The following is a 27,482-nucleotide window of genomic DNA, read 5'->3' as shown; positions in this document are numbered from 1 at the left end:
GTGTTCCGAGACTGTTACCTGAAATGCTCCTCTATGATACTGATAAGAGGGAGATTGAGTTAATAATTAAATCACTAAAGACCAAGAACTGTCTACATCTACATCTACATCCATACTCCGCAGGCCACCTGACGGTGTGTGGCGGAGGGTACCCTGAGTACCTCTATCGGTTCTCCCTTCTATTCCAGTCTCGTATTGTGCGTGGGAAGAAGGATTGTCGGTATGCTTCTGTGTGGGCTCTAATCTCTCTGATTTTATCCTCATGGTCTCTTCGCGAGATATACGTAGGAGGGAGCAATATACTGCTTGACTCTTAGGTGAAGGTATGTTCTCGAAACTTTAACAAAAGCCCGTACCGAGCTACTGAGCGTCTCTCCTGCAGAGTCTTCCACTGGAGTTTATCTATCATCTCCGTAACGCTTTCGCAATTACTAAATGATCCTGTAACGAAGCGCGCTGCTCTCCGTTGGATCTTCTCTATCTCTTCTATCAACCCTACCTGGTGCGGATCCCACACTGCTGAGCAGTATTTAAGCATTGGGCGAACAAGCGTACTCTAACCTACTTCCTTTGCTGTCGGATTGCATTTCCTTAGGATTCATGGATATGTTGGGGTATCTAGCAGAATACTGAAGTATTGTTCTGTGTATGTTAGCCCAGAACTTAGCCATATCTGTAACTTTTCCTTTAGGAGTGGTCGGTTTCCTGACCGATTAAAGTACTCGGTAGTGAAGCCACTTTATAAAAAGGGAGACAGGGATAATATTGACAATTATAGACCTATTTCTATGCCATCGCTGTTTGTTAAAGTTATCGAGAAGATTGTATATGCAAGGGTACTGGAGCATTTAAATTCACATAATTTGCTGTCAAATGTTCAGTTTGGTTTTATTAACGGTTTAACAACTGAAAATGCTATATTCTCTTTTCTCTGTGAGGTTTTGGACGGATTAAATAAATGGTTCCGAACGCTAGGAGTTTTCTTTGATTTAACGAAGGCTTTTGACTGTGTTGACCACAAAATATTACAGCAGATGTTGGACCATTATGGAGTAAGGGGAGTAGCTTACAATTGGTTCGCCTCTTACTTTAAGAACAGAAAGCAGAAGGTAATTCTCCACATTATTGACAGTGGTAGTGATGTTCAGTCGCAATGGGCACTGTTAAGTGGGGCGTTCCCCAAGGGTCAGTGCTGGGGCCACTGCTGTTTCTTATTTATATAAACGATATGCCTTCTAGTATTACAGGTGATTCAAAAATATTTCTGTTTGCTGATAACACCAGCTTGGTAGTGAAGGATCTTGTGTGTAATTTTGAAACAGTATCAAATAATGTAGTTTATGAAATAAGTTCGTGGCTTGTGGAAAATAATTTGATGTTAAATCACAGTAAGACTCAGTTTTTACAGTTTCTAACTCACAATTCAACAAGAACCGATATTTTGATCAGACGGAATGGGCATATTATAAGCGAGACGGAACAGTTCAAGTTCCTAGGCGTTCGGATAGATAGTAAGCTGTTCTGAAAAGCCCATGTCCTGGATCTTGTTCGGAAACTAAATGCTGCTTTATTTACCATTAGAACAGTGTCTGAAATAAGTGACACTTCAACACGAAAAGTAGTCTACTTCGCATGTTTTCATACGCTTATGTCTTATGGTATTATTTTTTGGGGTAATTCTTCTGATGCAAAAAGGGTATTTTTGGCTCAAAAACGGGCTGTTCGAGCTATATGTGGTGTAAGTTCAAGAACCTCTTGCCGTCACCTACTCAATAGTCTGGCAATTCTGACATTGCTCTCACAGTATATATTTTCTTTAATGTCGATTGTTGTTTGCAATATAAGCCTATTCCCAAGAGTTTGCAGCTTTCACTCAGTTAATACTAGGCAGAAATCCAATACACTTCCTTGACTCTTGTGCAGAAAGGAGCGCAGTATTCTGCTGCATCCATTTTCAATAAGCTACCACAAGAACTCAAAAATCTTAGCAGTAGCCCAAACTCTTTTAAGTCTAAACTGAAGAGTTTCCTCATGGCTCACTCCTATTCTGTCGAGGAGCTCCTGGAAGATCTAAAAAATTAAGCAAATTCCTGTGTTACATTGTTGATTTTCTTTATTTAAACTTACTTGTCAATTGAATATGTTTTTTATATTTCATTTTATCTGTTTCTAATATCGTGTTATAATTTCATGCATTGACTTCTTCCATGACCATGGAGACTTCTCCTTAATTTGGTCCCACAGAACAATAAATAAATAAATAAGTAAATAAAATCAATAGCAGTGAAGGGAAAAGGTTTTCCTTCGATGTGCCTTGAGGTACTGCCAAGACGATTTTACATACATTAAATTTTAGCAGTAATCTCAAAAGGGGCTATTGCAATGCACATTACAATATAGACACTGCAAATTAGTGTTGCATGCCTAGAAAATCCGCGATAATAATAATAAACTCTCCCAGCGTGGGATTCACATCAAACACACTAGTGCAGGCGTGGGCACTCGATGAGATCTGGAGGTTTGGGTTGCTCTGGAAGATGTGAGTAGTTAGCCCAAGTGACAGTCTGCGTTTGGCAGCCAATGCGATCTGTCACCACCAGGGTGAGACTTCGATGGACGTTTGAAAGCTGGATTGTGATGTGTTTCCTTCCAATGTGGAAGCCAGCGATTTGCTCATATTGGACTACAATTGTTGGTAGTCGACCAATGCGCTGAACGATGCCCTGTGGCCTGAAAAGTATCACCGGAGTCGTCATGCCCCAGAGGGGAGGCATCTGAAGACCATGTCACTCACCCAATGGCATGGGTGGATGATATTTTATCCGAAATCTTTGGCCAAGGATACAGAGGCGACTGTTGCCTCGGCGGTCCAGCGACAATAGTATGTTTTATGTAGTGAAGAGGTACATCGAGGTGGTTGATCTGCTGCTCTGATTACACCTCCTCCCCAAGTTGTGAACGTCACTCTGCCTGCATACCAACTGCAAGCCTACTGGATTGCCTCAATCAATCTCAGTGTAATCAGCACACATATCAAACTTCCAAATGCTACACGATATGCTCAGGGCGACAGACAGTAGTGTTGCACTAATGCAGGAAGTTCGATTGGAAACCTTAGCAAAGTTCTTTGAGTTTACCGCTTATGTTACCCCTGCTGCTAAGGGAGGCAGTGGAACAGCTACACTTGTGCGAGATGGATAGAAATAATCAATGTGATGTACTTCCCATCAGAATGTGGACTGGCTTTCGATATCCATAGGATCCGAGTTATTATTCCCTTTTTAGAACAGATAAAAGGCACTACCAGTTACGAGGTTACGCGGCAGAGATTACGCGTCTCTTTTTGCGCTGTTATGACCACATCATAATTGGCGTAGACTTCTGTGCTATCTCAGAGTGACCAACAACCAGACAATAGACTGTGCTCCGAACTATGTCTCTTAATAAATCACCTGTGTCTTGCTAATACACTCCTGGAAATGGAAAAAAGAACACATTGACACCGGTGTGTCAGACCCACCATACTTGCTCCGGACACTGCAAGAGGGCTGTACAAGCAATGACCACACGCACGGCACAGCGGACACACCAGGAACCGCGGTGATGGCCGTCGAATGGCGCTAGCTGCACAGCATTTGTGCACCGCCGCCGTCAGTGTCAGCCAGTTTGCCGTGGCATACGGAGCTCCATCGCAGTCTTCAACACTGGTAGCAAGCCGCGACAGCGTGGACGTGAACCGTATGTGCAATTGACGGACTTTCAGCGAGGGCGTATAGTGGGCACGCGGAAGGTCGGGTGGACGTACCGCCGAATTGCTCAACACGTGGGGCGTGAGGTCTCCACAGTACATCGATGTTGTCGCCAGTGGTCGGCGGAAGGTGCACGTGCCCGTCGACCTGGGACCGGACCGCAGCGACGCACGGATGCACGCCAAGACCGTAGGATCCTACGCAGTGCCGTAGGGGACCGCACCGCCACTTCCCAGCAAATTAGGGACACTGTTGCTGCTGGGGTAGCGGCGAGGACCATTCGCAACCGTCTCCATGAAGCTGGGCTACTGTCCCGCACACCGTTAGGCCGTCTTCCGCTCACGCTCCAACATCGTGCAGCCCGCCTCCAGTGGTGTCGCGACAGGCGTCAATGGAGGGACGAATGGAGACGTGTCGTCTTCAGCGATGAGAGTCGCTTCTGCCTTGGTGCCAATGATGGTCGTATGCGTGTTTGGCGCCGTGCAGGTGAGCGCCACAATCAGGACTACATACGACCGAGGCACACAGGGCCAACAAGCGACATCATGGTGAGGGGAGCGATCTCCTACACTGGCCGTACATCTCTGGTGATCGTCGAGGGGACACTGAATAGTGCATGGTACATCCAAACTGTCATCGAACCCATCGTTCTACCATTCCTAGACCGGCAAGGGAACTTGCTGTTCCAACAGGACAATGCACGTCCGCATGTATCCCGTGCCACACAACGTGCTCTAGAAGGGGTAAGTCAACTACCCTGGCCAGCAAGATCTCCGGATCTGTCCCCCATTGAGCATGTTTGGGACTGGATGAAGCGTCGTCTTACGCGGTCTGCACGTCCAGCACGAACGCTGGTCCAAGTGAGGCGCCAGGTGGAAATGTCATGGCAAGCCGTTCCACAGGACTACATCCAGCATCTCTACGATCGTCTCCATGGGAGAATAGGAGCCTGCATTGCTGCAAAAGGTGGATATACACTGTACTAGTGCCGACATTGTGCATGCTCTGTTGCCTGTGTCTATGTGCCTGTGGTTCTGTCAGTGTGATCATGTGATGTATCTGACCCCAGGAATGTGTCAATAAAGTTTCCCCTTCCTGGGACAATGAATTCACGGTGTTCTTATTTCAATTTCCAGGAGTGTAGTTGGGAGGAGTTACATGGCGATCGACCTGTCTTTACTTATGTGACCAGCAATTCTGCCAACAGACTCGACTGCATCTACGCCTCCTCTGATCTAGCGACGGCAATTAAGGAAGTGAAGAGATAACCCATGGCTTTCTCGGACCTTAGAACGCTCATCTGCACTTTTAGCTTTCAGAGGCAGACGGTTTGGAGACGTCGGGAATTATGGAAGCTGAATGTGGCATTCCTGTAGGACCAGGAATGCAGGCAACTAACAGCCTCCCGCGAGTGTCGATTGCTGAGGCTTTTGTCAATACTTCTACGGTGGCCATACCGGTATTATGATGTGTGCTGGTTGGTTATGGTAGAGGAAGATCACTCTGCCAGCGACAAACGATAGACTTCTATTATGCGCTTCGCTGAGAACTGATGACGATTCCACCATCCACAGATCTCCAGGTGGAGCTCTGCCACGCGAAAGCGAAAGGTCTCACTCTTAGCTTTAAGGAATCATGGTGCAAACAAGATGCCAGGACCACTATCACCGACTATATCAGGAGGAGCGCTATAATGATACGGCCTTGACAGCAGATCCTTACTGGAATGCCTCCATTTAGGAGGAAATTGTGAGCGATTATATTGTAGATGCAACTGCCAATGGAGCAGTTAATGATTCACTGGGATCAGATGGTTTTACGTTGAAATTCTACCAGATGTTTAAGGATCTGTTGGGCCCAGGGTGGAAGCAAATGTACTAAGAGTTCCTGTCAGAAGAGGTCCCCATACCACCACCTTTCATGGAAGGTGCTGCGTTTGCACAGGTGATCTAGTCATGGAAGGAGCTGCGCTTGCACAAGTTCAAATGGTTCAAATGGCTCTGAGCACTATGGGACTTAACATCTGAGATCATCAGTTCCCTAGAGCTTAGAACTACTTAAACCTAACTAACCGAAGAACATCACACACATCCATGCCCGAGGCAGGATTCATACCTGCGGCAGTAGCGGCTGCGCGGTGCCATACTGAACCGCCTAGAACCGCTCGGCCACACCGGCTGGCCTCACACAAGTGATCTATTCTTCTTCGCGACTTCTGAAAATCAGATCCATATGGCGCTAGGGCGGATCAAGCGGTATGGGAGTGTGTCAGGCAGTAGCACCGCCAAGTCACTGGCCAAAGAAATTGGCAGAGGGCACCGAGAAGGGAGTGTGGCTCCACTGCAGGTGATGGATATACTTTAGCGTTTCTGTGTTGTATTTACAAGAGAGGTCAACAGTACGACGGCGCTGAACTAGAGATACCTTTTACGAGCCCTCCGCATGGATGTCCGAGGCCATCTCCCATGTGTGCTAGATGGAGTCCAAAGGATCACTTTCATTAACATCCACATTCTGTCCCAGATCCCTCACTTGGAACAGATACTACCGATACGTAGAGTGATGGCACAGTGGACCCAGGAAGTCTTCGTCAGTAACAGAATGATGAGGTACGATGCCCCCCCCCCCCCCTTCGCAGCGGGTGACTGCAACTTATCAACGTTTGAGTGAGTGCAGCAACCGTATATATCAACACCATGTGCGGTATGTGGACCCACCTCGCAGTGGAGGACTGGGATTTTACAACGTTTGAGTGTGGCAGCAGGCTTACATATCAACACCATTCTCAGGATGTGGACCCATCGTTAACACAGTTATACTGGTCTCGTCGCTAATAAACTGGAGCTTCCGCCCGCCGGATCACAGTTACACTCGCTCTCGTCGTGCCTGCACTCTCCCACATCAAAACATTTTTCGTCGAATATAGCTGTGTGCACACGAAATTTTACCAAAGTACTTACAGTGTGGGGAGTGTGTGGCCTATGGATGACGAATCACTATCGGAATACAGTTGAGAGACATCACCCTGCTGTGGCATGGCTTGCACTATGACGAGCGATTCACTAAACATAGATCACGACATATAACCTCGCCAGTCGGTTAACAAAAAGCTTCTGACAATATAGAGACTGCACGACATTGCTGTGGCTGAAACCGAATGTGCTTGTGGTATAGTGTGACCGACACAGATGAACATCGCCTGGAACTCGGGTCTTCAAGGACGTGTGGCTTCTAATTCAGATGATTCTCACAGTGAAAACTACGAACATCATTTGTTGGACGAAAACTGTGATAACAAATACTCCAGACCGACATTTCACGTAAGTAATATCCCAGTGCAAATCTCTAACGCAACTATCTGTGTGGCGTGCTTATAATTATGTATTATTTATATTTTAGGACAACTAATCAATAAAAACGCACCACCTAATGAACGTATGAAAGCCATCTGACGATGAACTGTAATGATTCGAAACCGGTAATGGTACCTTTTGAATAAAGGAACATAAAATAAATTTGTGGCTGGTTGCTGTCTCAACACCTGTACAGTACATTTTGCAATTTGTCAGCAATGTAAAATTTCTGTGTTTGTGATATTTGAGAAGAATCAAAAATGATCTTCATGTTAATGTTTCGTTTTGGACTAATATTGAAATGTATAGTAACTTTGTCATACAAGAAAGGAAAAACTGGGTAGGGCGACCAGTTGCTATAAATGGGAAATCCTTGTTCAGGTCCTGGTCTGCATAAGGTTTCATATGTTAATTATACATTTCACATGTGATGTCTAATCACATTTGCAATGTGCGAACACATGTTCTGTTTCAGACATTTCTCGATCGTCTACAGCGTCTGGCCCTGACACATGCATTCAATTCTGGACACTGGTTAGTACTCATACACAGTACCTAGCACTGCCCTGGTATGTATTTATTGTTATCGTCTATTAATCCATCTTCTCCTTCCCCTTCTCTCTACATGTTTCCTCATCCCCTCTGTCATTGTCCATCTCATGCAGCCCCCTCTTTCTGTCCATCTCCTCCTCCTCCCCCTCCCTCTGTTCATCTCCTCCTCCACCACCTGCCCTTCCCCACTGTCTATCTCGCCCTTGCCCTCACCTCCTGCACCCCCCTCTCTTTGCACCTCCTCTATACCCCCACTCGCTGTCTATCTGCTTCTGTACTCCTCTTTGTCCATCTCCTCATCCCCCTGTCACTGTCCATTTCCTCCTCCCTCCTTTCTGTCCATATGCTCCTCCCCTATTTCTATGTGCATTTCATTCCCCTCCTCCCATACTTCCGTTCATCTCTTCCTCTTTTCTTCATCTGTCCACATTCTCCTCTGTCCTCTGAATGCCCATCTCCTATCCCTCATATTTCTCTGTTTATTTACTCCTTCCCCTCTCCCTGTTCATCTCCGCCTGCCCCATCTCTATGCCCACCTCTTCTGCAGCGATGGCTCTATCGATCTCCTCCGCTTTCCTTCACTGCCCAGCTAATCTTCTTATCTTTCGCTGTCCATTTCCTGCTCCGCCCCTCTCTTGTCAGCGAGAAAAAGTTTAATAAACGTTTGAAATTTTGTGTAAGGTTTGTTGCAAGTCACTGAGTGCTCTCACTGCTAAGTCTGCCCAATGTTATGTGAGCATGTACCAAAGTGCGGCGCTAAGCTTCTGATTCGAAAAATTGTGTGTAGACTGGTCAACTTTAAATTAGTCAGTTCGACCATGCTCGGATTTCATGTAACCAGAGTGTAGGTCATCTCAAAATTTTGAAGTGTAATGTCGAAAGGTTTCTTTGATAATACTGCAGAAAAAGGTGAGACTGGGAAAAAAAGATTCATTCACTTGTTCTCTTGGCACAATACAATTCCGACATTGACCAGCCAAAAATTCTGTATATTAGAAAAATTTGTGCCAAAATTCGATTACTGTACACTGGGATCGTGATTTCAAATTATATGTATGACTGGAAAATTTCTACGAATTGTCCTTTTGTTTCCTTCTGGAAATAGATTAGTTTCATTACTTCGAAAGTAAACAAGACGTATAATGAGCTTTCAACTCTATGCACTTTAATTGTCCTCTATTACATAATACAGTACATATGTCCTCAATAGCAGACAAACTGACACTTTCAATCGTTACAGTTTCATTACAACTACAATTACATTTTCTTTTCCTTTCTTTAAATTGCAGTACCGTCGTCTAACGCCCAATGAGAACCAGAATTTCCCAGCAGTGGCCGGCAGGATCTTCTTGCTCTCACTGGGCGTCGCTTCAGTAGTGGCACCAGGCAGCACAGTATCTCTGACCGCACTAGTGAGAACGCTGCCGCCGGCGTCGTGCGTCGCCCTTGCTCTCGACACGAAACAAGGAAAACACACATTTATGTGACAAACAGATGAAATATAATACAAATTAAGTGTATAAATTTAAATCAACTGCCTTTACAAGCATTAAATTTAATTGTCGTCTTATCCGTATTCGGGAAAGCAGTAATAGCAGCAACGTGACGGCTTTCGACGTTCTGTTATACAACATAAGCTAAATCAGATACGGCAATCGTGTGCTGACTGTCAGATTGAGCGCTTAATTGCTTACTTACGGGAAATACGAGATATAGCTGTCTGATAATGCGTAAGTGCTTTCTAGTTTACTTCAAGGCCATAAACACATTACGGCAAGCGTCATTTCATCGGAGGTTCAGTATTCACTCCCAAGATCTACACGTCTTATAAGAAACACTCTACTCACGTCCGGGTGTCGTTCTTACAAGACAACCTTGTAAGTATGTAACTGATAATTCGGTCTGGAGATTTTTTCGGTCTATGTTCGGTTTATCCGAGCTGTTACATTCAGTGTTGAGTATATGTGATTAAAGAAAGATGTGAATTCACGGAAGTATAGTATATGTAAAATGTGATCCTATTGTTATACTAGAAATGCTATACTCCGGCAGCTGCGAAGAATGACAACTGCCACAGTGACGGTTAAGCTGAGTCTCTGGATTTGTTATCCAAGTACCACAGAGAGTTATCAAATGTAAGCTTGCAGCTTTTTCGCAAGAAGTTTCTTTCTTCTATTTAGGAAAAAATAAGTTTTGTGAGAACCATCGCTGATGTCAAAGAGGATTGTGTGAAGAGTAATTTTTTAACTTTTACCCAATACTAAATCACAGTAAAACACTTTGAAAGTTAGGAGAAGACCTAGCCTCGCAAAGCATTCAGCATATATTTGTTTGTATCTCTTATACATGACCGTATGAAATAACTCTAACCCAAAACAGGTTTTTAGAGAATAACATCGGAATATTACGAATGTTTAAACCTAGGTGCATTCGGCTATTTCTGGTAGCAATATAATAAATATATAATTTCTTTTAATTTTATCAGAAAAAGAAATGAGTTTTAGAAGGGGACGATTCGACACTGGAGGTATTTTTAATACAAAACGGCTTGTAAAGAAAAGGAAGTAATTTAACTTAGAAACGCATACAGCGTTTGAATTACGAAAAATCTTTTCACAAACTCAACAGACAACTAGTGTGACAAATTACGTTGAAAAGATGCTTCCCAATGCTAGTCTTTGGAAGCTCTTGACCGAAACAGTTAACAACAACACACAGTGTTAAAAAAATGCGGTCTCTCTGCAATCCTTTGGAACACCTACATAGAAAACCTACTCAGAGCTTGGAACTATATGCAGATGATCAAATAATGTTTGAAGAAAATGAAGATAATCTACAAAGAGCCGTTTACCATTTTAATTTGTTGGCTTCTAAGCATACCTTAAAGTTGTGGTGTATGACCCTCCACAATAGGCGTCTGGCTCGTGCACTCCTATTGTCTGCTGTTCATTGGCGACGAAGGCTAGAATTTACACCCAAGTGGAGACAGGGGGGCCTTTCAGATTAATCAAGTTTGATTCTCCAACGGCCAGATGGCTATTTGCGTATACGACGTGAAACGTCTAAAACAGACATCCTGCTACAATCGTAGAAATGGTGTGCGTGTGTGTGTGTGTTTGAGGTGGTCATCAGCTCCCAGTAGAAATGGTCCAGGCCGGAGGAGTCAGCGCTATGGTCTGAAGAACACAGCAATACCTGGGTGACCTTGTCATTCTGAAAGGCACAATGGATCAACACAAGAATGCATCTATCTTTGGGGGCTATGCCCACCGATACATCCAGTTTGTATTTTGTTGACACGGTGGCATCTACCAGCAGGAAAATGCAAAGTCTCACAAAGATCGCTGTGGGCATTGTTCGAAGAACATCTGGATGAGTTTACCGTACTCCCCTGGCCACTAAACCGCCTGATTAAAACCCAATCGAGTATCTGTGGGACCAACTTGATCGGACTGTACACGCTATGAATCCCTAACCGAGAAACGTAGCGCAGGTGGCCACGTCATTGGAGTCAGCATGGATCCACGTTGCTGTCGGTATCTTCCAGAGCCTCACTGACACTCTGGCTGCATGTCTCCCAACGGTTAGTACTGCAAAAGGTGTTCATTCAGGATTTCGAGAAGCAGTTAAAACAAGCTTAAGAAAGGTAATGCAGGAGACATAGAAAGTTACGGCCAATTTCCCTGCAGTAAGCATTCTCAAAATTAGTAGAAGCAATTATGAATGACAGATCTTTTAAGCGAATCACAGTTTGGTTTCCGAAGTGGCAAAAATAAGGAATCATCCATAGTAGAATTCACGAATGTTGTACTTGATGCTCTTGATGAAGATAAGTTTGTCACAGGCATATATTTGGATCTTTCTAGAGTGTTTGATACAGTCGACCACAAGATTCTGCTAAATAAATTAGAAGCATTAGGAATCAGAGGTGCAGCTAGTGACTCGTTTCATTCGGGAGGACGACGGTTCAATCCCGTCTCCAGCCATCCTGATTTAGGTTTTCCGTGATTTCCCTAAATCGTTTCAGGCGAATGCCGGGATGGTTCCTTTGAAAGGGCAAGGCAGATTTCCTTCCCCATCCTTCCCTAACCTAAGCTTGCGCTCCGTCTCTAATGACCTCGTTGTCGACGGGACGTTAAACAACACTAACCTAAGCTAATGACTCGTTTCGACCACACCTAGCATATAGGGTACAAAGAGTAGAGATAACTTCAAATAGACCTAAATATTTAGTAAAACACTTATCAGAACCAAAATACATTAATAGAGGGGTTCCACAAGGTATCATATTAGGACCAATACTACTACTGATATACACCAATGATTTTCCCAGTAGTGTTATTCATGGTGAAAAAATTCTCTTCGCTGATGACAGCAATGTTATAGTCACTGAGAAAACAAGAAAACTCCCTGCAGAGAACGCAATTGAAACTCTCAAGGAAGTTTATGATTGGTCAATAAGCAATAAAGTGACATTGAACATAAAGAAAACTAATGTCATGAATTTCAGTTTGAAGAGGAAAAATGACACTGTTAAGTTAAATGTAGATGGCACCTCTACAGACTGTGCAACAAGTGCAAAATTTCTAGGAATGAATATTGATTCTCAGTCGAAGTGGTATGAACACAAAGGTACTTTAAAGAGAATGTTATCAGCATGTTATGCCCTTAGAATGCTATCGTCAGTGTGTAACATGCAGTGTCTTTTAGTTGCATATTATTCATATCTACACTCAATTCTTAGCTATGGCGTTCTTGTTTGGGGAACAAACCCACAAGATATGAACACACTTTTCAAACTCCAGAAAAGAGCTATAAGAATAATAACCAAAAATACTAGTAGAGCTCATTGTAAAGATCTCTTCAAAACACTGACGATTTTAACTGCTCCATGTGAATACATTTACTAGTCAGTTGTACACATCAAAAATAACATTGGTAATTACTGCACAAACACCTCTGTCCATGACGATGCAACAAGAGACAGACTCAACCTGCATTTACCAAGAAAAGATAAACACAAAACTCAAAACAGCATTTGCTGCCAAGTAATAAAACTGTACAATAAATTACCAAAAGAGATTAAAGAAGTTTCAAAAATACACTTATTTAAAAAGGCAGCTAAAAAGTACCTGTTATCAATACATTTTATACATTGAAGGATTACTTACATAAAACATAGGAGGTGTTTGATTAAAAAATGTTATACAAATAAAAACTTCACTTTATTTTTTCCTTCGTCCCCCACAAGCTATGCATACCACAATACAAACACCTCTTCCTCTTTCTGAGCTCAACATCCTACTCATTATGGATGAATGCTGACTCAGTTTCTCAGGATAGCAAATGGGAAGTTGCAGTACAGAAAATGGCCCAGAGGCCAACAGTGTGTGTGTGTGTGTGTGTGTGTGTGTGTGTGTGTGTGTGTGTGTGTGTGTAGTGAGTGAAGTGTTATGAAACAATGTGTGTATGGTGTGTGCAGTGACTGATACTGAAATATGAGTGAACATTATTTAACAAGTCATTTGTAAAAACAAGTATTGTATACCAGCAGTAAATCTAATGACTGTCTGTAACTAGAAGTCTGTAACTATATGTGTATTCGAATTAGCTTATTTTAAACTGGTCTAAACTTGTAAATACTTTAACATGTCCTATATCTCAGTAAAAAAAGATCTACGGATGAATAAAGCTACTACTACTACAGTCACATTAATGTGATTGTACATTGTATTTCCGTATCAGTTCTTTAAATAGAGCGTTTGATTTTCTAAGGTAAGGTTAAACCAATACATCCGTCTTAACAAGGCATGGCTGAAACATTCAGCCAACAGCGTCTCTCTTCTCGTTTTCCAAACGTCACAGAATCTTTTTCTTTTGTGTGAAGATTCTGACCGACAGCCAGTTAAAAGTGTAGACAACTTATAGTAGGATCTGTGATGATGCCTGTGACTTCACAGTCAATAATATTGCACTACAGGTATAGTTCTAGAACAATGTTTGGAAGAATTCCGCTGACAGCTGATTTTGCTGCTTACAGCCGCATCATCTGGTGCATCCTCCATGGTAACGAGCAATAAGTTTTGCAGTGTCATCATTTTGTGGATTTAAAAATAAATAAAAGGATCTCAAAAAATATACTCATGCTTACAAAGTTAATAGGTCATAGGCATACCCATTGCTCCTAGTCCAAATTTACTATTCATTGAATATTTACAGCACTGTGGCGAACGAAAGGTAACCAAGATGTGCCCATCCTCTTAGTACATTCATTTAGTACAAAATTCTGATAGGTGAAACATGCAGTAAGAGAACCATGTGTAACGCAGCAAGTTATTACGAGATGACATTCGTTTCAGTAATGCAACTTAGTACGGTGGCTGCAGGATGGCTATGATTTTTTCCGTTTTGCTCAGAGCACAGCTGGCGCTGCTTGCCGTGAGAACTGTATAGCGTAACATTCAGTCGATGTGAAGATTCATACCCTCTACGAATCTAAACGAATCTAAATAAACCATATTAGTTATCATCCGATTTTGTTAAAATTTGGTACACAGCCTTTTGTTATTAATGGAATGATGCTGTCAAAATTTCAGATTTTAAATTATTATAGTTTAGGAGTTAAAGACAATCACCTAAAACTCTTAGAACCTACGCTTGTTTTTCAAAACCAAGTTAGAAACAATAACAGATTGACCTTCATTGTTTTTTGAACCCGTTCCAAAGTTATCAGTGCATTAAAATCAATTAATTAGAATTTTCTTTTTAAAACTTTAGTCGCTGGGCATTACATAATACGAAAATCAGTCAAACTTATTATTTGATTATATTTTTCCATGTGAGTGCGTGAGAATGGTTGAGAGAGTGTATGTGAGACATGCGTTAAAATTCAATATTTCGTTTTACGTAAGACCTTGTACAAAGGAATCGTGGGAAAGTTACGTTACAACCACGATTCATGTGAAGTATGTAAGTGTCTGCTTTCTTTTGTATAAAAGTAGGGAGGATGGAAGTTACAGGCAGAATAAGTTTATTTATCAGTTTGAAGAATATTTCGCACTTCGTTTATTTTGATTAAACAAAATGCAAGAATTTGAAGTTCTGCTGACATTAATTACTATCAAATTAATGATCAGGAAGGAACTTCTGATTGGTTATTTTTATCAACAGTCGATCAGAATTAAGCTGTTCAAGCGCGAAAATAGGAATGGGCATGTGGGAGAGTACCTCGAGGAGAGTCACTTGCTAGCCGGTCTACGGAAAACACAATGTCAGATCGCTATTTACAGATACTTTGTAAGATGAGGAAATAGTGAGCTAATTTCGGTTCGAAGATATCGTGACTGAAGTGACTGGAGTTACGAATATTTTAATGAAAGTCTGGTGTTTCTAAATTAAATAGCTTGAGAGATATGAGCGTGTGAACTTCCTGGTAACAGTAACAAATTCGCGTGGCGTGTTTTGTGCTCTGTTCAGAATTCTTTGGAGACCACCTCTTACGAAGAAGACCACTGAAACGACCGAATGTTTAACTCGCGAATAGTTGAGGGTCTGTGACTGGTAGAACGTGAGAATTAGTCTGGTCAGACTTACTAAAATTCTGGCAACTTTTCGAGTGAATATTTGGTATACAGACAGTGAACTTCGGATGATAACGTTTTACCATATTAAATACGGACTTAGTAGCCATTTCATGTGTTTCAATATGAATAAAAGGCAGAGTTAATCCAATTTTAAGCGCTTTTCTGCGAGCAGACTGAAGATCCCGAACGCCCGATTTTTTAATCATGAACTTTAAGGAACTGACATTCAACTAGAGTTACGTGGCCTATTTGTCGTAGGTATTAGGTGGTGGCTTCACCAACGCTGCTTTACTGCATACTACCACAGAGTGGCGGGACATTGGTAAGTATCTTATCGAGGTAGGCAGACTGAACGATAGCGTTCACAAAACCGCAGATGACCGACTCTGCCCCGACGCGCATGGTTCAACATTGGAATGCATCTAAAAAGTAAAATGAAAAATATATTATAGTGAGAGGACGTTAAAATTATTTTAAAAAGGAGCCACATTGTTGATAAAAATTGAGACTGCTAATATAATTATCCGCGGCACTGTGCAAATTACTGTGGCAGTGTCTTACCGGTGTGACGGCAGGGCGACGTTTTGCTGGGCAAAGTAAAAGCAGCCCGCACCAACGACTATGAGATAGTTGGCTGACGGAACGGAAACTGTCCACATGGACTGTTTGACGTCATATACTCATGACTAGGAGCTTTGGGTTGCTGGCTTAAAAAGCGATAATAATTCAGAATTTCATTATGTCCTAACCACTGATCTTATAATCACTCAAAATTAGCCAGATTGCTATGCTGCTTTAATCCTAATTGTTCTCAGGTTTTCAAATTTCGTCCGTTGCTGTCCCCCAACAACCAATCTTTCCTTCTTATCCCGGCCGGTAAGTCTCCCTTGACCCGCGGTTCTGAGTGCCTTTTCTAAAAATCTACCTCTTCTACTAGATCTCTCCAGTCATTTTCCTTCATCCCTCTTCCTTTCCCCTCAACACTTCTGCCCGAAGAAGGAGCCAATCTTGCCTAATTACAACTTTCTTTAATGTGAGTGTTCTGCCGCCGCTGGGTGAGTAGGTTATTTATCTACACAGTTAAATTATTTAATCCTAATGGTTTATTCAACGTGAACTGTGCAGATCCTTTGTTATATCTAAAAATTTCTACTTCTTCTAATACCGGATATAAAATATGACTTTTTAATTAATATTTTTAAATTTTCTGAAGGGCTTGTGATGCTGTGTTCCTCTTCGCGTAAGTGCGCTGTTACTGCAGATCGGGAATTATTTAAATTAAACTGTACCTGTAACATTATTAGAAATGAGCTACCGGTTTGATCTATATATTTCTTATAGAAATCATTGCCCGTAATGTAGTATACACCACCTAACTATAATTATTTACCACCGCTTTTCCTTGGCCTAAGTTTTCTATCTAGATACGAAAAAGTAAAATAATGTTGTTAGGTCTCATACGTACGCCTACTGTTTCGAATACTGTACCCAGATATGGTATTCTACAAAAAATAGAGCATCACTTTGTCTGCTCGGCTGACCTAAGCGTTAGAAAACCTGCCTCTGACCCGCTATAAGACAGAAGATTTTTCTTTTTTAATACACTTTTATTAATTGATTGAACAATTCCTGGATCGTAACGGTTTTGTACGTCATATACTGCTTAGCCATTTAAGCTTTACTTGTAAGGGGCATACGACTTAAATGTCTGGGAATGCCGCGGATTTATATTTCATCGGGTAACATGACTGCCTGTTTACAACGAGATCTGTCATCCTTGGCTTTCAGTAAATATCGACGTCACTTTGTGGTCCAAAAAAGGTAAGGCGTCCTTCTTAGTGCATTGTCCAGTAAACTGTATCGTGTGCTTCGAACTGTTTTGATCCCAGAGAAGCTGGTCGCTTTCAATATTGTTACTATAATACTACATAAGACCTTCGTCAGCATGTCTATCCCATGAAACTAATCTTCCACCTTGTTGAGGGTTTTTTTCATAATTTCTTCCTCAAAGTGCACTTTAAAAATATTTCCTGTGCAATAGGCAAGTCCCCCCCCCCCCCCCCCCATGAAACATGGACCTTGCCGTTGGTGGGGAGGCTTGCGTGCCTCAGCGATACAGATGGCCGTACCGTAGGTGCAACCACAACGGAGGAGTATCTGTTGAGCGGCCAGACAAACGTGTGGTTCCTGAAGAGGGGCAGCAGCCTTTTCAGTAGTTGCAGGGGCAACAGTCTGGATGATAGACTGATCTGGCCTTGAAACATTAACCAAAACGGCCTTGCTGTGCTGGTACTGCGAACGGCTGAAAGCAAGGGGAAACTACAGCCGTAATTTTTCCCGAGGACATGCAGCTTTACTGTATGATTAAATGATGATGGCGTCCTCTTGGGTAAAATATTCCGGAGGTAAAATAGTCCCCCATTCGGATCTCCGGGCGGGCACTACTCAAGAGGATGTCGTTATCAGGAGAACTAAAACTGGCGTTCTACGGATCGGAGCGTGGAATGTCAGATCCCTTAATCGGGCAGGTAGGTTAGAAAATTTAAAAAGGGACTTGGATAGGTTGAAGTTAGATATAGTGGGAATTAGTGAAGTTCGGTGGCAGGAGGAACAAGACTTCTGGTCAGGTGACTACAGGGTTATAAACACAAAATCAAATAGGGGTAATGCAGGAGTAGGTTTAATAATGAATAGGAAAATAGGAATGCGGGTAAGCTACTACAAACAGCATAGTGAACGCATTATTGTGGCCAAGATAGATACGAAGCCCACACCTACTACAGTAGTACAAGTTTATATGCCAAGTTTATATGCCAACTAGCTCTGCAGATGACGAAAAAATTGAAGAAATGTACGATGAAATAAAAGAAATTATTCAGATAGTGAAGGGAGACGAAAATTTAATAGTAATGGGTGACTGGAATTCGAGTGAAGGAAAAGGGAGAGAAGGAAACATAGTAGGTGAATATGGATTGGGGCTAAGAAATGAAAGAGGATGCCGCCTAGTAGAATTTTGCACAGAGCACAACTTAATCATAGCTAACACTTGGTTTAAGAATCATAAAAGAAGGTTGTATACATGGAAGAACCCTGGAGATACTAACAGGTATCAGATAGATTATATAATGGTAAGAGAGAGATTTAGGAACCAGGTTTTAAGTTGTAAGACATTTCCAGGGGCAGATGTGGACTCTGACCACAATCTATTGGTTATGACCAGTAGATTAAAACTGAAGAAACTGCAAAAATGTGGGAAATTAAGGAGATGGGAACTGGATAAACTGAAAGAACCAGAGGTTGTACAGTGTTTCAGGGAGAGCATAAGGGAACAATTGACAGGAATAGGGGAAAGAAATACAGTAGCTCTGAGGGATGAAGTAGTGAATGCAGCAGAGGATAAAGTAGGTAAAAAGATTATGGCTGCTAGAAATCCTTGGGTAACAGAAGAAATATTGAATTTCATTGATGAAAGGAGAAAATATAAAAATGCAGTAAATGAAGCAGGCAAAAAGGAATACAAACGTCTCAAAAATGAGATCGACAGGAAGTGCAAAAAGGCTAAACAGGGATGGCTAGAGGACAAATGTAAGGATGTAGAAGCTTATTTCACTAGGGGTAAGAGAGATACTGCCTACAGGAAAATTAAATAGACCTTTGGAGAGAAGAGAACCACGTGTATGAATATCAATAGCTCAGATGGAAACCCAGTTCTAAGCAAAGAAGGGAAAGCGGAAAAGTTGAAGGAGTATATAGAGGGTTTATACAAGGGCGATGTACTTGAGGACAATATTATGGAAATGGAAGAGGATGTACACTCCTGGAAATTGAAATAAGAACACCGTGAATTCATTGTCCCAGGAAGGGAAAACTTTATTGACACATTCCTGGGGTCAGATACATCACATGATCACACTGACAGAACCACAGGCATATAGACACAGGCAACAGAGCATGCACAATGTCGGCACTAGTACAGTGTATATCCACCTTTCGCAGCAATGCAGGCTCCTATTCTCCCATGGAGACGATCGTAGAGATGCTGGATGTAGTCCTGTGGAACGGCTTGCCATGCCATTTCCACCTGGCGCCTCACTTGAACCAGCGTTCGTGCTGGACGTGCAGACCGCGTGAGACGACGCTTCATCCAGTCCCAAACATGCTCAATGGGGGACAGATCCGGAGATCTTGCTGGCCAGGGTAGTTGACTTACACCTTCTAGAGCACGTTGTGTGGCACGAGATACATGCGGACGTGCATTGTCCTGTTGGAACAGCAAGTTCCCTTGCCGGTCTAGGAATGGTAGAACGATGGGTTCGATGACAGTTTAGATGTACCATGCACTATTCAGTGTCCCCTCGACGATCACCAGAGGTGTACGGCCAGTGTAGGAGATCGCTCTCCACACCATGATGCCAGGTGTTGGCTCTGTGTGCCTCGGTCGTATGCAGTCCTGATTGTGGCGCTCACCTGCACGGCGCCAAACACGCATACGACCATCATTGGCACCAAGGCAGAAGCGACTCTCATCGCTGAAGACGACACGTCTCCATTCGTCCCTCCATTCACGCCTGTCGCGACACCACTGGAGGCGGGCTGCACGATGTTGGGGCGTGAGCGGAAGACGGCCTAACGGTGTGCGGGACCGTAGCCCAGCTTCATGGACACGGTTGCGAATGGTCTTCGCCAATACCCCAGGAACAACAGTGTCCCTAATTTGGTGGGAAGTGGCGGTGCGGTCCCCTACGGCACTGCGTAGGATCCTACGGTCTTGGCGTGCATCCGTGCGTCGCTGCGGTCCGGTCCCAGGTCGACGGGCACGTGCACCTTCCGCCGACCACTGGCGACAACATCGATATACTGTGGAGACCTCACGCCCAACGTGTTGAGCAATTCGGCGGTACGTCCACCCGGCCTCCCGCATGCCCACTATACGCCCTCGCTCAAAGTCCGTCAACTGCACATACGGTTCACGTCCAGGCTGTCGCGGCATGCTACCAGTGTTGAAGACAGCGATGGAGCTCCGTATGCCACGGCAAACTGGCTGACACTGACGGCGGCGGTGCACAAATGGTGCCATTCGACGGCCAACACTGCGGTTCCTGGTGAGTCCGCTGTGCCGTGCGTGTGATCATTGCTTGTACAGCCCTCTCGCAGTGTCCGGAGCAAGTATGGAGGGTTTGACACACCAGTGTCAATGTGTTCTTTTTTCCATTTCCAGGAGTATAGATGAAGACGAAATGGGAGATACGATACTGCGTGAAGAGTTTGACAGAGCACTGAAAGACCTAAGTCGAAACAAGGCCCCAGGAGTAGACAACATTCCATTAGAACTACTGACAGCCTTGCGAGAGCCAGTCCTGACAAAACTCTGCCAGCTGGTGAGCAAGATGTATGAGACAGGCGAAATACCCTCAGACTTCAAGAAGAATATAATAATTCCAATCCCAAAGAAAGCAGGTGCTGACAGACGTGAAAATTACCGAACTATCAGTTTAATAAGTCACAGCTGCAAAATACTAACGCCAATTCTTTACAGACGAATGGTGTAATTAGTAGATGCGGACCTCGCGGAGGATCAGTTTGGATTCCGTAGAAATGTTGGAACAGGTGAGGCAATACTGATCTTACGACTTATCTTAGAAGAAAGATTAAGAAAAGGCAAACCTACGTTTCTAGCATTTGTAGACTTAGAGAAAGCTTTTGACAATGTTGACTGGAATACTCTTTTTCAAATTATAAAGGTGGCAGGGGTAAAATACAGGGAGCGAAAGGCTATTTACAATTTGTACAGAAACCACTTGGCAGTCATAAGAGTCGAGGGGCATGAAAGGGAAGCAGTGGTTGGGAAAGGAGTGAGACCGGGTTGTAGCCTCTCACCGATAGAATTTAATCTGTATATTGAGCAAGCAGTAAAGGAAACAAAAGGAAAATTTGGAGTAGGTATTAAAATTCATGGAGAAGAAGTAAAAACTTTGAGGTTCGCCGATGACATTGTAATTCTGTCTGAGACGGCAAAGGACTTGGAAGAGCAGTTGAACGGAATGGACAGTGTCTTGAAAGGAGGATATAAGATGAACATCAACAAAAGCAAAACGAGGATAATGGAATGTAGTCAAATTAAATCGGATGATGCTGAGGGAATAAGATTAGGAAATGAGACACTTAAAGTAGTAAAGGAGTTTTGCTATTTAGGAAGTAAAATAACTGATGATGGTCGAAGTAGAGAGGATATAAAATGTAGACTGGCAATGGCAAGGAAAGCGTTTCTGAGGAAGAGAAATTTGTTAACATGGAATATAGATTTATGTGTCAGGAAGTCGTTTCTGAAAGTATTTGTTTGGAGTGTAGCCATGTATGGAAGTGAAACATGGACGATAAATAGTTTGGACAAGAAGAGAATAGAAGCTTTCGAAATGTGGTGCTACAGAAGAATACTGAAGATAACGTGGATAGATCACGTAACTAATGAGGAGGTATTGAATAGGATTGGGGAGAAGAGAAGTTTGTGGCACAACTTGACTAGAAGAAGGGATCGGTTGGCAGTACATGTTTTGAGGCATCAAGGGATCACAAATTTAGCATTGGAGGGCAGCGTGGAGGGTATAAATCGTAGAGGGAGAACGAGAGATGACTACACTAAGCAGATTCAGAAGGATGTAGGTTGCAGTAGGTACTGGGAGATGAAGCAGCTTGCACAGTATAGAGTAGCATGGAGAGCTGCATCAAACCAGTCTCAAGACTGAAGACAACAACAACAACAACAACAACATAGGCAAGTGGCCGTTCAATGGCTAAGCCTCCTGGTTGTGGATAAAAAACGTCCCCGAATTTTAAAAAATTAAAAAATTAAAACAAATTTTATTAAGGCCAGCATCCCTTCCACCTGCTTAGATGGTATCTTCGGAAAAGTCTACAGATTCTCTGCTATGATAGTTTGCACCTGAACAACAGCCCTGTGATTCAGTTCCAGGATGATGCGAGGAATACTGCTGTTCCTGCTGGCTGGTCTTGGGCTGGCTGCTGGAGAGAAGGTACGCTACGACGACTACCGAGTGTATCGGGTGCTGCCAGCCAATGTGGGCCAGCTGCAGTTCCTGAATGGGCTGGCCAGGTACCACAATGACGTAAGTATTCTTTGAACCATGGTCCACATATTTCACGAGTACCTCGACTTTGTGTTCTTTACACCTAATAGGCTAAAAGATATGTGTCAAATATATGAATCTAAATCACTGTTTCGAAACACTTTCCATTCATTAGAGAGACTGACTAATGAAAATATACCCAGTAGTGATCTGTAGCAGCATCAGTGAGGGGCGTTATAGAATATATAATGTTGCACACGGAACCTTCATCAATAGACAAGATGGGCTTTTCTTGCCACTTAATAAATTGTAATAGAGCCACTACGTTTCGTTCTACACTGACGGGAAACAATCGCAGCACCAGAAGATAATTAACGTAGAGTAATAAAGTTCCGGGAATACATTTGTCTAGCTAACATACTGCAAATGTTAAATGCTGGTACATTAATAACCTGTGTAACCACCATACTGTTGAATACAAGCACGAAAACGTGCATTCAGTGTGTTGTACGGATGAAAGTTTTTGGGATGGGGTACCAAGACTGTTGCACTTGGTCGGTCAATACGACGACGGTAAATTCCTTTCGTCTCTGACGCTCTAGTTGTACTCCGATGACGTCCCGTATATGTAGAAAAATCTGGTGACTGAGTAGGCCAAGGCAACGAGTTGACACTATTTAGAGCATGTGGCGCTATAACCGCAATATATGGGCGTGGGTTATCCAACTGGAAAACTCCCCTGTTGTGCTGTTCATGAATGGCGGCACAGCAGGTAGTACAATATTGCAGTCAGGTGCGTGGGATAACCATGAGAGAGTTCCTCCAGTCTTAAGAAATCGCACCACAGACCAGGACTATTGTGTCTAGCACGGAGGCAGCTTGGTTGCAGAGCCTTACGTTGCCTCCTTCTAGCCTACACACGGCCGTCACTGGCACTGAGACAGAATCAGCTTCCATCAAAAAACGCAACAGACCTCCATTCTTCCCTGCAAATGAGCTTTCGGTGGATGCCGCCGATGTGGCAAATGGTGGTTGTATGGGGTTAAAGGAATGAACGCCACGCGTTGTCAATCTCGGAGCCGTCCGTGTAGTAACAGACTTGTAACAGAAAGTTCAAGGCAGATTAAAACTGTGTGATCGACCGAGACTCGAACTCGGGACCTTTCTCTTCCGCGGGCAAGTGCTCTACCATCTGAGCTACCGAAGCACAAGTCACGCCCGGCACTAACAGCTTTACTTCTGCCAGGATCCGTCTCCTACATTCCAAACATTACAGACGCTCTCCTGCGAATCTAGCAGAACTAGCACTCCTGAAAGAAAGGATATTGCGGAGACATGTCTTAGCCACAGCCTGGGGATGTTTCCAGAATGAGATTTTCACTCTGCAACGGAGTGTGCGCTGATATGAAACTTCCTGGCAGATTAAAACTGTGTGCCCGACCGAGACTCGAACTCAGGTTCTTTGTCTTTCGCGGGCAAGTGCTCTACCATCTGAGCCACCGAAGCACGACTCAATGCCGGCACTCACAGCTTTACTTCTGCCAGTATCCGTCTCCTACCTTCCAAACTTTACAGAAGCTCTCCTGTGAACCTTGCAGAACTAGCACTCCTGAAGGAAAGGATATTGCGGAGCCATGGCTTAGCCACAGCCTGGGGATGTTTCCAAAATGAGATTTTCACTCTGCAGCGGTGTGTGCGCTGATATGAAACTTCCTGGCAGATTAAAACTGTGTGATCGACCGAGACTCGTATTCGGGACGTTTGCATTTCGCGGGCAAGTGCTCTACCAACTGAGCTACCGAAGCACGACTCACGAACGGCACTCACAGCTGTACTTCTGCCAGTATCCATCTCCTACCTTCCAAACTTTACAGAAGCTCTTCTGCGAACCTTGCAGAACTAGCACTCCTGAAAGAAAGGATATTGCGGAGACATGGCTTAGAAAAAGCCTGGGGGATGTTTCCAAAATGAGATTTTCACTCTGCAGGGGTGTGTGCTCCGATATGAAACTTCCTGTCAGATTAAAACTGTGTGCCCGACCGAGACTCGAACTCGGGAGCTTTGCCTTACGCGGGTGAGTGCACTACCATCTGAGCCACCGAAGCACGACTCACACCCGGCAATCACAGCTTTACTTCTGCCAGTATCCGTCTCCTAATTTCCAAACTTTACAGAAGCTCTCCTGCGAATCTTGCAGAACTAGCACTCCTGAAAGAAAGGATATTGCGGAGACATGGCTTAGCCACAGCCTGGGGGATGTTTCCAAAATGAGATTTTCACTCTGCAGCGGAGTGTGCACTGATATGAAACTTCCTGGCAGATTAAAACTGTGTGCTCGACCGAGACTCGGACTCGGGAGATTTGCCTTTCGCAGGCAAGTGTTCTACCATCTGAGCTAACGAAGCACGACTCACGCCCGGCCATCACAGCTTTATTTCTGCCAGTATCCGTCTCTTGCCTTCCAAACTTTACAGAAGCTCTTCTGCGAAACTTGCAGAACTAGCACTCCTGAAAGAAAGGAAATTGCGGAGACATGGCTTAACCACAGCCAGGGGGATGTTTCCAAAATGAGATTTTCACTCTACAGCGGTGTGTGCGCTGATATGAAACTTCCTGGCAGATTAAAACTGTGTGCCCGACCGAGACTCGAAATCTGGAGTTTTGATTTTCGCGGGCAACTTTTCTACCATCTTTGCTACCGAAGCACGACTCACACCCGGCACTCACAGCTTTCCTTCTGCCAGTATCCGTCTCCTACCTTCCAAACATTACAGAAGCTCTCCTGCGAATCTTGCAGAACTAGTACACCTGAAAGGAAGGATATTGCAGAGACATGGCTTATTCACACCCTGGGGGATGTTTCCAGAATGAGATTTTCACTCTGCAGCGTAGTGTGCGCTGATATGAAACTTCCTGGCAGATTAAAACTGTGTGCCCGACACGAGACTCGAACTCAGGACCTTTGCCTTTCGCGGGCAAGTGCTCTACCATCTGAACTACCGAAGCATGACTCACGCCCGGCTCTCACAGCTTTATTTCTGCCAGTATCTGTCTCCTACCTTCCAAACTTTACAGAAGCTCTCCTGTGAACCTTGCAGAACTAGCACTCCTGAAAGAAAGGATATTGCGGAGACATGGCTTAGCCACAGCCTGGGGGATGCTTCTAGAATGAGTTTTTCGCTCTGCAGCGGAGTGTGCACTGATATGAAACTTCCTGGGAGATTAAAACTGTGTGCCCGACCGAGACTCGAACTAGGGACCTTTGCCTTTCGCGGGCAAGTGCTCTACCATCTGAGCTACCGAAGCATGACACACGCGAGGCACTCACAGCTTTACTTCTGCCAGTATCTGTCTCTTACCTTCCAAACTTTACAGAAGCTCTCCTGCTAACCTTGCAGAACTAGCACTCCTGAAAGAAAGGATATTGCGGAGACATGGCTTAGCCACAGCCTGGGGGATGTTTCCAGAATGCGATTTTCACTCGGCAGCGGAGTGTGCGCTGATATGAAACTTCCTGGCAGATTAAAACTGTGTGAACGACCGAGTCTCGAACTCGGGACCTTTGCCTTTTGCGGGCAAGTGCTCTACCTTCTGAGCTACCGCGGCACGACTCACGCCAGGAACTCAAAACTTTACTTCTGCCAGTATACGTCTCCTACCTTCCAAAATTTACAGAAGCTCTCCCTCGAACCTTGCAGAACTAGTTCTCCTGAAAGAAAGGATATTGTGGAGACATGGCTTAGCCACAGCCTGGGGGATTTTTCCAGAATGAGTTATTCACTCTGCAGCGGAGTGTGCGCTGATATGAAACTTCCTGGCAGATTAAAACTGTGTGCCCGTCCGAGACCCGAACTCGGGACCTTTGCCTTTCGCGGGCAAGTGCTCTACCATCTGAGCTACTGAAGCACGACTCACGCCACGCACTCACAGCTTTACTTCTGCCAGTATCCGTCTCCTACCTTCCGAATTTTACAGAAGCTCTCCTGCGAACCTTGCTGAAGTAGCACTCCTGAAAGAAAGGATATTGCGGAGAAATGGTTTAGCCACCTTCTGGGGGATGATTCTAGAATGAGTTTTTCACTCTGCAGTGGAGTGTGCACTGATATGAAACTTCCTGGGAGATTAAAACTGTGTGGCCGACAGAGACTCGAACTCGGGACCTTTGCCTCTTGCGGGAAAGTGCTCTACCATCTGAGCTACCGAAGCATGACTCACGCCAGGAACTCACAGCTTTACTTCTGCCAGTATCCGTCTCCTACCTTCCAAACTTTACAGAAGCTGTCCTGCGAACCTTGCAGAACTAGCACTCCTGAAAGGAAGGATATTGCGGAGACATGGCTTAGCCACGCCTGGGGGATGTTTCCAGAATGGGTTTCACACTCTGCAGCGGAGTGTGCGCTGATATGAAACTTCCTGGCAGATTAAAACTGTGTGCCCGACCGAGACTCGAACTCGGGAGCTTTGCCTTTCGCGGGCATGTGCTCTACCATCTGAGCTACCGAAGCATGACTCACGCCCGGTACTCACAGCTTTATTTCTGCCAGTATCTGTCTCCTACCTTCCAAACTTTACAGAAGCTTTCCTGCGAATCTTGCAGAACTAGCACTCCTGAAAGAAAGGAAATTGCGGAGACATGGCTTAACCACAGATAGGGGGATGTTTCCAAAATGAGATTTTCACTCTGCAGCGGTGTGTGCGCTGATATGAAAATTCCTGGCAGATTAAAACTGTGTGCCCGACCGAGACTCGAAATCTGGAGTTTTGATTTTCGCGGGCAAGTTCTCTACCATCTGAGCTACCGAAGCACGACTCACACTCGGCACTCACAGCTTTCCTTCTGCCAGTATCCGTCTCCTACCTTCCAAACATTACAGAAGCTCTCCTGCGAATCTTGCAGAACTAGTACACCTGAAAGGAAGGATATTGCAGAGACATGGCTTATTCACACCCTGGGGGATGTTTCCAGAATGAGATTTTCACTCTGCAGCGTAGTGTGCGCTGATATCAAACTTCCTGGCAGATTAAAACTGTGTGCCCGACACGAGACTCGAACTCAGGACCTTTGCCCTTCGCGGGCAAGTGCTCTACCATCTGAACTACCGAAGCATGACTCACGCCCGGCTCTCACAGCTTTATTTCTGCCAGTATCTATCTCCTACC

The 27,482-nt window shown here is 44.1% G+C and overlaps 1 protein-coding gene across 1 annotated transcript in view; it reads left to right on the top strand.

Annotated features, from left to right (window-relative positions):
* Window positions 1-9,433: 9,433 nt before the first annotated feature.
* Window positions 9,434-27,482, top strand: part of LOC126355608 (zinc carboxypeptidase-like) — a 140,686-nt gene continuing 122,637 nt past the window's right edge. The window contains exons 1-2 of the mRNA XM_050005970.1: window positions 9,434-9,531; window positions 22,202-22,361. Of these exons, the coding sequence (XP_049861927.1) occupies window positions 22,209-22,361 (153 nt within the window). The 5' untranslated portion in view covers window positions 9,434-9,531; window positions 22,202-22,208. The remainder of the gene's footprint in view (window positions 9,532-22,201; window positions 22,362-27,482) is intronic.

Source organism: Schistocerca gregaria, chromosome 3 (genome assembly GCF_023897955.1).
Source record: "Schistocerca gregaria isolate iqSchGreg1 chromosome 3, iqSchGreg1.2, whole genome shotgun sequence".
Lineage (NCBI taxonomy): Eukaryota > Metazoa > Arthropoda > Insecta > Orthoptera > Acrididae > Schistocerca > Schistocerca gregaria.
Note: the sequence above shows the minus strand (reverse complement) of the source record. Positions and strands in the feature narration are given on the sequence as shown.